Here is an 11,988-nt window from a genome sequence, read left to right on the forward strand (position 1 = left end):
ATAGCCAGGTGGGTGTTTCACCCACCTGGCTAACTGCTTGCAATTCTCAATACCCAAGGGTTCTCCCAATAGCCAAACAATTTTCATTTCCAAACGGACTCGGTCTCGGTTGAGGTTTGGGAGAGTTCACGCTTTACATTTCAAAACAGACACCCATCTCGAAAATAAAAGATTTGTCTACTTTTCGTACAAGTTCTACCATTTGCATTCAATGCACATCGAATCAAAATCTCTGAGCGAAAAAATATAGGATTACCCTTTAAATTGATGTGCAAAAGAAAACACTATTTTTAGCTCAGCAGTGGGTATATTTTCTTTTACATAACCTGTTCATTTAAATTAATCTCCGTAGAATCTAACGTGCTTTTGCTAAACAAACATCTTTTGTTTTTTTCTCCCACTTGTTTATGTTTTTGTCAAGTCTCATAAACGAGTTTGCTATCGAATAGATACTAGCAGTGGCGTTATTAAGATTCTTAGAATCTGTTTCAGAAATTGGGCGGCAACAAAAAAGACCATTAGCCTTAAACTACCCGGTTTTAATGGTTGCGAATCTTCGACTCCCAGGAAATAGTACTTCAATATAACGCTAATAGCGCGGTTTGAGAAATCGTATTAATTTCTAATGCTATTTTTGCGAAGTATGTGACCACATACTATTCAAGGAAAATTTGATAAAATATTTATTTTTAGGTTGAACTAAGTCATCTGCAAAGGGCGTATCGTTCCCTAACCGATCAAATGAACGTCATTTTTGCCAAGCGACTTTGGTATGTGATGCTTGAACAATTCCTAATGAAATATGTTTGGTCTGGAACTGGCTTGGCCACTGTTGCTATAACTGTAATTCTTGGGAAGAAACTGAAAAACAGCTCTTCCGATGGTGGAGTTAGTGAAAGAACACAGTACTTCACTACAGCGAAAAATATGCTGATGTCTGGAGGTGACGCTGTTGAAAGGCTTATGACTTCTTATAAAGTAAGGAACATTCTTGTTTGGGTCTGTTTTATTTTTGTGAATTTCCTTTTTTCTTTTTATTTGTAATGCCAGTTTTGTAGATTGACGACGGCTCAGCTATTCTATTTCAATTATTATCAAACAGTTCGTGGTAACGAACTGCAGTAAGGAGCGACCCGGCTCAATAGTAACCGAAACTCTAAAAAATGGATACCATTGATACTAATACTACTACTACTACTAATAACTCACTGCAGCACCAAGCCGCCTGAGGCCAACACAGCTACGCACGCTCCTCCTCCAACCTAATCTATTTAAAGCCTCCCTCTTTACACCCTCCCAGGAAGTTCCCATTTTCTTTAAATCCTTATTTATGACATCCTCCCAACCCAGACAAGGACGACCTGCTTTCCGTGTAGCCCCAGACGGTTGGCCAAAAAGGACAATCTTCGGTAATCTGTCATCCTTCATCCGTAGAACGTGGCCTAGCCATCTCAACCTTTCTTTCATTATAGCCCCAGAAAGCGGGATTGAACCACACTTTTCGTACAACCTACTGTTTGAAATACGGTCAGTCAGCTGGGTACCCAGAACAATCCGTAGGCAATCTCTCTGGAAAACATCTAGTAAATTTTCATCTGCTTTTCGGAGTGTCCATGCTTCAGAGCCATATTTGACCACTGTCATCACTGTAGCTTCCAATATTCTAATCTTGGTTTGTAGGCTTATCTTTCTATTCTTCCAAACTTTTTTTAACTGTGAAAAAACACCCTGAGCTTTAGCTATTCTACTTTTAACATCTTCACTGCTCCCACCATCTTTACTAATAATACTACCAAGGTAACTGAAGCTCCCAACCTGATCAATCTTTTCGTTACCTAAGGTCACCTGTTCATCTTCACTTATTCCTAGCCTTAGTGACTTAGTCTTCTTAACATTAATTTTCAAGCCTATTTTAGCACCCTGAACTCGCAAAACCTCAAAAAATTCATTCATTTTGCTCACACTTTCATCTAATATGCTTAAATCATCAGCATAATCTAAGTCCAGGAGCGTACTTCCTCCTCATTTGATTCCATGGTCTCCAATTGCCTTTCCTGTGCTCCTTAAGACGAAGTCCATCAAAATGATCCATATAAAGGGGGATAGAACACAACCCTGCTTAACTCCTGATTTAATACAAAACCAGTTGCTAACCTCATTTCCTACCTTAACCGCAGCAGTATTATTCTCGTACATAGCGCAAATCTCTTTAATGTATTTTTCTGGTATACCATATAACGATAAGACCTTTGTTAACGCTGTTCTATCAACAGAATCGAAAGCTTGCTCATAATCGATAAAACTAAGGACCAAAGGTGTTTGACAACGAAGGGACTTCTCAATTATTAACCTAAGAGTGAAAACATGGTCGACACATCAAAACATGCATTAATTCAAAAACGTTCATAAAATTAAATAAAAAAAACAAGTTTTTTGAACTGCAAGTAAGGAGCGACATTAAAACTTAAAACGAACAGAAATTATTCTGTATATGAAAGGGGTTGTCCCTTCCTCAACACCTCGCTCTTTACGCTAAAGTGTTTTTATTGTTTTAAAAAGTAGAGTTGTGACAAAGAGTCAAACTTTAGCATAAAGAGCGGGGCTTTGAGAAGGGGATAACCCCTTTCATATAAAGAAAAATTTCTGTTCGTTTAAGTTTTAATGTTGGTTCTTACTCTCAGTTAAAAAAAGAATTTTTATTTATTTAATGGACTGCTAACTTGAGAGCACAAAGCAGAATTTTACCCTAGAAAATCATCTCAGATTCCTCTTCTCTCTTTCTCTCTCCCTCGCTCCCTTCCTCTCTAACTCTCTGTTTCTTTCCTCCTTTTTTATTATTTATCCTTTTTTTTAATGATTCAAGTTAATATTGGGATAAAACCTGATGAGGATGGAATAAAATTACCATGTTTTCCTCGATTGGTTCAGCCATAGCCCTTAATTACGATAATCAAGATCAAGAAAAGTGCCTCTGCAAATATGAGAAAATTTGCCTTTTTCATTGCAGATTAAGTTAGAATTTGTGACATTTTGGTCACATGGTAGCATTTCAAGTTGTTGCATTCCTGAATTATTCTGCAACCACAAGGGAAAATTTCAAATTGGGGTGGGAAAGAGCCTTTTTCAAGCTTTGAAAGTGTAGTTAAACATATCACTAGTAAAAATTTTCAAAATTGGTACGGTTAAGTTAGGCGGAACCCTAATTTAATGGGTCCTAAATTTAAGCCAATAAGCTAAAAATTCAACACTGATTAAATTATGGTAGGTTGCTAATCGACATAACTTTATATTTAATTGCTGAATCAAAACACTGTGCAGTGTTTACTTCATCGGTATGGTCAGCAATTTTTATCTGCAAAAGGTTAAGCTATTTTCCATCCTGTGACATATATTACTGGAAAGAAAACATCATTATCAAATTGTAAACTATGCAGAAAAACACAGCGAAACAGGTATAGAAATAGGGCATGTGTGGTATAGCATTGTAAGGAATTTCCAAGAAAGAAATTAATGTTTCTCTAAACCAATTTTCTGCTGCTGTCAGCTCTGGTACTTTAGATGTGCTGGGGGAGGGGGCTGCTTAAATTTAACATGTTAATTAGTGCAAATGTCTAAACGATTCCTGTGTACGTACTTGCTGTGACTAGTGGATCATCAAGTTATGTTGCAAAGGTTGCGACAGGAAAAAAAAAATCTGCTGAATCAAAAATCTTAGGAAGTAGGTAAGCTGAATCAAAATATAGTGATTAGCCTATTCGAGTAGTTATTTTTAGTAAAACATAGCGAACTGTCATCTCTATTTTTCATTGATTTTAGGAAATTGTGGAACTGGCAGGGTATACAGCTCGAGTTGCAACAATGATTGAGGTTTTTGATGATGTTAGCAAAGGGAAGTATAAGAAACAAGTAGCTGCTCAAGAAAAGGACCTTCAAAATGTTCTAGAATTCAAAAATGGCTTGCCTGTTCCGAAAGGTAAATTTTCGCATACATAAATTTCTACCTATATTGGATTTGATACAAACATTGAAAATAACACGGGGAATTTTTTTACTACAGGAAACCAATTGGTCAAACTGCTAAACTGAGGGTTATAGCTGACCCACTCAAACTCAGAGCGATTGATTAATTGCTTTTATCTATTTTCCCGCAACTTGTTTAGCTCTTACAATTCTTGCAAGCTTATGGTTATCGCCTGTCATCCTGTAACATGTATGGTGTGTAACTTAACGCCTTTTTAAGTTACTGTATCTGAACTGGGTATGATTTGTCATTGAGATTGAGAGGCGAAGTCTGGTGTTTTGGCAAGCATGGAATCATTTTTCAACTATAGATGATAATTTTGAAAATAAAAAAAATTCTATTCTATTTCTTTCATTCTATTAAAAAAAAGAAAGTATGCTTCTAGCGTTAATACTTTCGTTGTCTTTTTAGTCCGTAAAAAGACAAAAACACAGACAGATTGGTAATTTTATGCATAGAGACCAAGAAAGAAAGGCCATTTTGTGTATACTAAACACCAGGAAACATTGATCACTGTGTCCAATGAAATGATGCGAGATTTGTTTCTGCTTAAATGGAAATTTACTTGGTTGGAAAAACAAATTCTCATCAGTAGTGGAATGTAAAATGCTCCTTCTTAGCTTTATTGTAGGGTGGAGAAACTACAACCACTGGGACACATGCACCCCGGCAGAGCATACTATGTGCCTAGTGGACAAATATACGGTGCATGTTGCGATTTTAGTGCGATGCCGCGCGGTGCAAGGTGTGACGTCCATCCTATTTTTTCGATTAAATTATGTTGTATGTGTTGTAAGATACTGCTACTCTCTAGTAAACCATTTTATTTTGAATTGTAAAAGCAAATTCTATTTTGAATATAGTTTGAATCATAAATAAATATTAGAAATTTGTAAATTATAACTTAAGAATATACAAAAATATGCGGCCGTGTTGGCAATCAAGTTCACAATATGGTCCTCTGTAGAAAAGGCTGGCTCAATTCTTTAGGACTGGCAATAAATGAGTGTTGGGCCTTGGAGGAACTTAATTTTGAGGGGTAGTTGACGTCAAATGTTCTACCTCTGTAAAGACCCGTCATCGTTATGCTGGGTCAGAGTAGGACGCCTAATGGCGGAAAATAGTGAAATTTAGGGGATTGGAATCGTTGGACGGTGCAAGGTTTTTGGGTTAAAATCTGAAGTCACAGGTGCTTGTATTTTGGCGCACATATGTGTATGAATTGTTTTTTGTTTTTTTTTAATACAGTGCCGTGTAACGATTCCTTTCCCCTAAAAAACCTCCCAATTCGGTCGCTCGGCTAGGTATCGGAATGTCAATTTTTTCCCTGTAATAGTTAATTTTTCTGACCCAAACCATTCATCGCAGCTTTTATGCAATCTTGTCAGTATTAATGTTGTCGAAAACAAATAACGTAAACGCAAAGGTGATTGAGCTAGGATTTCTCAGAACCACAGTTTATTGTGATGCTATAGCATTGTAATGCGGGCTGGAGAAAATGTAACCAATTGAACCTGAGACAGTGATGATCTCCAGTAAGTTTTTCTCAACTTCAGTTTCAACTTTAATGATAATTTAGTTCTGGAAGTACATCCTAAAGCTGTTCGGTTAATTTGTACTGTGTTTAAGCCGTATTGCATCTTTCAACTATTTTATGAAAAAAAAGCCAGTTCAAATTTAGGTTGTATGTCCTTGGGGGATATGGGGGGATGGGTAGAAAAAAGGGCATGGGAGATGAGAGAAGACTAATTAAATATTATTAAATACGTTTTTAAATATTATCTTTCTCCCATTTTCATAAAAAAATTTTTTTAACACTCTTTTTATTGATTTTTACAGTAATGCATTGGTATCCTCCAATCTCCATTTCCTGTTGGTTTTGAATGTTCTGTAAACCATTGAAACAAAACAGTAATACAAAACATGGAATGAAAACTAAAAACGTATCTCTTTTAATCAATTTCAATGTATCCAATAAATCCATACATAACTCGGATCAAAATTGATCAAAATTGTTAAATCCCTCTTTGCTTTGACTAAGTTTATTCCAGAGCTTAGATGCTTTGTAAATAATTAAAACAATTGATATTCAAAAAAAGGCAGGGAAACTCAGTTTTATGTGCCATCCAAGTTCTGTGATGACGTCAGTCCTGTGATAAAATCTACCTCTAGAGAAATCTGGAAGGCTGCCAATGCAATACTTGTATATAAGAGCTGTTGCATTATAATCACGTAAGCCGGCTGCATGTATGATATTGATTCCACTATGCAATGATTTCAGTTACTCTTGATTACCTATTTAGCAAATATATCTAATGGCCTTATTCTGTCATACACTTATAGGACAAATTATGGAAGGGATCAAACAGTTCGTGGTAACGAACTGTAGTAAGGAGCGACCCGGCTCAATAGTAAACGAAACTCTAAAAAACGGAATTTTGATGCTAAAATATACATCAAAAGAATCAAATTTTCATGCTGATTTGAAATATATAAATTTCATCAAATTTAGTCTTTGTCATCAAAAGTTACGAGCCTGAAAAAATTTGCCTTATTTTAGAAAATTGGGGAAAACACCCCCTAAAAGTCACAGAATCTTAAGGAAAATCACACCATCGCATTCGGCATATCAGAGAACCCTAGAGCAAAATTTTCAAGCTTCTATCTACAAAAATGTGGAATTTCGTATTTTTTGCCAGAAGACAAATCACGGGTGCGTGTTTATTTATTTATTTTTTTTTTTTTCCCAGGGGTCATCGTATCGACCAAATGGTCCTAGAATGCCGCAAGAGGGCTCATTCTAACGGAAATGAAAAGTTCTAGTGCCCTTTTTAAGTGACCAAAAAAATTGGAGGGCACCTAGGCCCCCTCCCACGCTCATTTTTTCTCCAAAGTCAACATATCAAAATTTTGAGACAGCCATTTTGTTCCGCATAGTCAAAAACCATAACAACTATGTCTTTGGCAATGACTTACTCCCCCAGAATCCCTGGGGGAGGGGCTTCAAGTTACAAACTTTGACCAGTGTTTACATATAATAATGGTTATTGGGAAGTGTACAGTCGTTTTCAGGGGATTTTTTTTTGGTTTTGGGGCTTGGGTTGAGGGGAGGGGGCTATGTGGGAGGATCTTTCCTTGGAGAAATATGTCATGGAGGAACAGAAATTCAATGAAAAGGGCGCAGGATTTTCTAAAATTACTATAAAAAAAACAATGAAAAGATAAACATGGAAATTTTTTTCAATTGAAAGTAAAGAGTAGCATTGAAACTTAGAACGGACAGAAATTATTACGCATATGAGGGGTTCTAAAAATACTTTAGCATAAAGAGCAAGGTATTTAGGAGGAGATAAATACCTAGCTCTTTATGCTATAGTATTTTAGTAATTTCAACTATTTATTCTACGGCCTTTCTGATTCAGGGGTCATTCTTAAAGAATTAGGACAAAACTTACGATTTACTGTAAAGAACGAGGTATTAACGAGGGTACAAACCCCCTCATATACATAATAAAAATTAATGAATATAAAAGTTTGTTACATGAGTTAATTCTTAAGTTACGTATATTTTTTACTAATAAAAAAATTCGTTAAAAATCAAAATTTATAGTTGCCTTTTTATGTAACCGAAAAATTGCATGGCAACTAGGCCTCCTTCCCCATCCTTTATTTCTCAAAATCGTCTGATCAAAACTAAGAGAAAGCCATTTAGCCAAAAAAGGAATTAATATGCAAATTTCATTTTAATAATTTATGTGTGGAGAGCCAAAATCAAACATGCATTAATTCAAAAACGTTCAGAAATTATATAAAAAAAACAACTTGTTTTTAAAACTGAAAGTAAGGAGCGACATTAAAACTTAAAACGAACAGAAATTACTCCGTATATGAAATGGGTTGTCCCCTCTGCAATCCCTCGCTCTTTACGCTGAAGTTTGACTCTTTGCCACAATTCTGCTTTTTAAAACAATTAAAAGCTTTAGCGTAAAGAGCGAGGGATTGCGGAAGGGACAACCCTTTCATATACGGAGTAATTTCTGTTCGTTTTAAGTTTTAATGTCGCTCCTTACTTTCAGTTTAAAAAGCCAGTTTTTTTATATAATTGTACTAAGCCATGCTGACGAACAGTACAAAATATGCTATTGTATCTGTGAAAAGTATAATACTCTTAAAACACGTAAAGCGAAGCACGTTTTAATTTGCAGATATTCTACAAATCACGCGGTAATATTTTAATACCCTGATATTTTTAATACCCTGAATATTAATATACCCTGAATAGTTAATAAAACCCTGAACATGGTGCTTAAATGATGATTTGATCAGATTATGCAGGATAAATTCAAATGACTGTTTTGAGAGATTTAAACGTTCTCCTATTGAAAGCAAACTGTAGAAAGAAAACAATTATCTGGCCAAGATATATGGTCTTTTATTTATTTGTTAAATCGTCTAATGAATATTGCCTATAAACGCTAACTTATATTGCGAATTATGCTTGTAATAGCTCAGTTGTGCCTCAATCGGGCACGCCTTCGTGTACTTAATGTAGTAAATCTATATTTTGTCCCTATTGCAGGTTCTTATAATCGATTTCAAAGGTGATGGTAGATCACGTGTAGGTTGTTAACGCAACATTCATAATAAACAAAACCAATGTTATAACAAAACCAATGAAATAAATGATTGTTTTATTCTGAAATAAAAATGGAAATAGGGTAGTTTTGACTGGAAAGCATAATTTTTGTGTATATAGAAAGTATTTGGAAGCCATTATGGATAAAGAATGTATTTTGATTGGTCATTATTACATTGTTTCATGAGCCTTTTCTGAGACACGTCGTAATATTTTGTTGGTAGTATAAATATAAAGTTGGTAGTTACATTTCCGGCGTTTCCTGTACTTATCAGCGAATCGTTACTATTGTTTTTTGATAGGATCAAGAGGAAAAGTAGAAGACCAAAAACAAGCAACTCTGATCGCTCTCTATCTCATTTTATTTAGATTTTTTTGATTTTAGGTATTGTTGTGGAACGTCCAGACAATATCATAATTGTAGAACACATGGCCATCGTCACACCAAATTGCGATATAATTGTACCAGATATAACCTTATCGATAACGCCTGGTATGCATTTGCTGATTACTGGACCTAATGGCTGCGGCAAAAGCTCCTTATTTAGAATACTTAGTGGTCTCTGGCCTATCTATAAGGGAAGGCTGGAGAAGCCATCCGCAGCAACTATGTTTTATATACCTCAGAGGTAAGATAGTCATAACAATTTCTCCTGGCTACATAGCTTTAATTGGTGTGAGTTTGAGGTCCTTGAAACCTCATAGTCAAAAATCAAAGTTAACAAGAATTTGTCAGATTATTTGTCACTTTTCTCTTTGATCTTTGTTTAAGAGATGTATAGTAATTAAGAAGTGCAGCAAAGAAGTATGAATACGGCAGAAAAAAATATTTATTTAAGCGTAAAATTTTTCTAAGAACACAAACTTTACGTAGGTATTGAAACCTGTTCAAGATTTTGTGGCATATTTGATTCTGTCCTAAAATGTTTTGGATTTTAGGTTAACAAGTTCATATATAAGTGATATATTATCGAGGCCAATTTTTTACCACTCCCTTCCTATGGTACCTTCTTAAAAGTTCTTAAGAAGTTCTGTTGAAATTTAGTTTTTTCTCATGTTCGAGCAGTCGTAATTGTTGTCCTTCGATCTCTAGCAGTGGTGGTTAAGAAAATCTTAGTGTTTTGCCCGTCCGGCTAAGGAATTCGTAATATCACCTGTCCAGTTTATTTTAGTGTTTTTTGTTTTTTTTTTCTTTTTTTGCTTTTTTGCAACGCCAGAAGAATGTGCTTGTTTTTTATTTTTCTTGTTCAAAAATCTCGTCCGAATAATAGAACTGTTTTAAATAAACAGTTGACACTTTCGGTTGAACTTTCATAGAGGAGGATAGGAGTAAAATTTACTTAGATTTGATGGCTTTTTGAAGGCAAAGCTCGCTAAAGGTAAGCGCTGTATGATGTCGGCGATGCGAATTTTTTTGGATGTGACGAAACTACTGGGATGTAGGAGTCACCTCTACTGATTCTATATGCTGGGCTGTTATGGCTGTAGATGAAAGGATTCGTGTTATTTGTCGGTAGATTTCCGTTTTTCTTTTTTTAGCGTTGGTTTTTATACTACTAAGATTGGTGCCTTGGCTGAGGTTTTGAACAAAAATTGACAGTTGATGAGAAGTTAGAGATTTAGTAATATAAATCGTGAGTATATCAGTCTATAAGTGATAACTTTACCTATTTTGACACCGCAATTTGAGGGAATTTTGGGGTAACGGTGTAATAACTTGAGTATCAAATTAAAGGGAATCAGAGAGAAAATAAAGCCTTTTAGTACCTCAAGAGAAACTGAGTATCCCTCAGAGTCCCCGTTTCTTGTTAGTATTTAGCTGCAAAACTTCATGTACAAGCATTGAATACTCTTAATAGCTTCACGAGGAATGTCGTAATGTTTAAGATATGCAACAGTTATGTCAGTCAAACTAGATCAATGTGGGCTAAAAGGGATCAGTCAACTTTGGATAATCTTATGAAACCCTGTACAGTGTTCAGGCAGCTGGCAGAGTGTACGAGTCTCGTCAATTGAAAACTCAACAGAGCGCTTCTGATGTGGATCTGCTTCTGAAAAATCAAGCATGATGTCCGCCCGGCATCATTGTTGTAAGAGGATGTATGCTTCTTAGAAGGATATTATTTGATATTATATCTGAATGCTAGTCAAGCTAATTGATGGTAGTTCCCACATTACTTTTCTCAACATTTATTTGTCAATTTGGACTTCTGTGCTTTACTTTAAATTCAGGAGGTACAAGCAATCTTTCGTATTGAGGAAGTGGCCACATGGTATAGATCAGAGTCAAATCGATTTTAATCCAATATGACCACATCTGCTCACAGTGACTTTCATCGTCTTAGGCAGATATTATTTTTTAAATAAATTTTAAGTAGATCTCTTGAATAATCATATGTTTTAGACATTATCTCCTATTCATATCTAAATCTTTTCTTAGATTATCCGTCCATATAAATTTAGTCTAGATTTCATGCTTATCCTCAAAATTTGTTTATAGATATTGTGGTCTCTCATTGCGCAGCGCAGAAAAGGAATCAAATCGATCAAGAGTATATAAAACCTGGTCTGTTTTCTCGCATTTTGTAGTATTGTTTTTATCTTTTACGCGTAAAAGTATCAACGGAGGAATTTTTTCGTAGCGACCAGATGTTAGGTGTGAAAAACTCATCGAAAGCAAGTGAAACGTCAATTTTGGGTAAAATGAACTGCAAGATGTGCAAGCTGCTGTTGCGCATCTATACTTACACATCATTTATATTTCTATCTCCAAGTTAGACCTAAAGTAAGAACAGAATCTGTAAACTTGCTATGGTCTATTTCTTTATCTCGACCATCTTGTAAAGAGAACAAGTAAAAAAAGGCCGTTTGACTTATTTGCATAAATAGAAAATGATATTTCCTTTTGAGTTAGTGCCAGTCCATTAGTCCATTATCTCTCAAATTGTAACGATCCACACTGCAGTGGCAGTATGATGCCTCTAGTTCTGTGCTTTCCCAGAGAAGAGTGATGTACCGTGAGGAATTTTAGGAAAACACAACAAAACTCATAAGAATCAATTATTAATTAAATAAATAATAATTTCAATAAATAATTTATATTTAAATAAAAGTTTAAATATATAATTAAAATAAGCATAATTTAAATCAAATCAACAAATAATTTTTTCAGTTAATAAATAATTAAACTGATCACAAATGCTTTTTATTCCTTTTTTCATTATAGGCGTTGCAATATCCTTAGTTCATCCTTATTTTTTATCACGCTGTGGAACTGTTGTGAATCATTCAAGCCATTTGATTGAAGATCTCATCAAAATTGTTTACTGTT

General features: G+C 35.0%; 1 protein-coding gene across 1 annotated transcript in view; it reads left to right on the forward strand.

The window, feature by feature from the left end:
- Positions 1–9,286, forward strand: part of LOC136032924 (ATP-binding cassette sub-family D member 1-like) — a gene marked incomplete at its 3' end in the record, with an annotated part of 76,341 nt that extends 67,055 nt beyond the window's left edge. The window contains 3 exon segments of the mRNA XM_065713391.1: positions 694–978; positions 3,817–3,973; positions 9,043–9,286. Coding sequence (XP_065569463.1) covers positions 694–978; positions 3,817–3,973; positions 9,043–9,286 — 686 coding nt within the window.
- Between the last annotated feature and the right edge of the window lie 2,702 nt (positions 9,287–11,988).

The sequence above is a fragment of the Artemia franciscana genome, chromosome 11, assembly GCF_032884065.1.
Source record: "Artemia franciscana chromosome 11, ASM3288406v1, whole genome shotgun sequence".
In the NCBI taxonomy this organism is placed as follows: Eukaryota; Metazoa; Arthropoda; class Branchiopoda; order Anostraca; family Artemiidae; genus Artemia; species Artemia franciscana.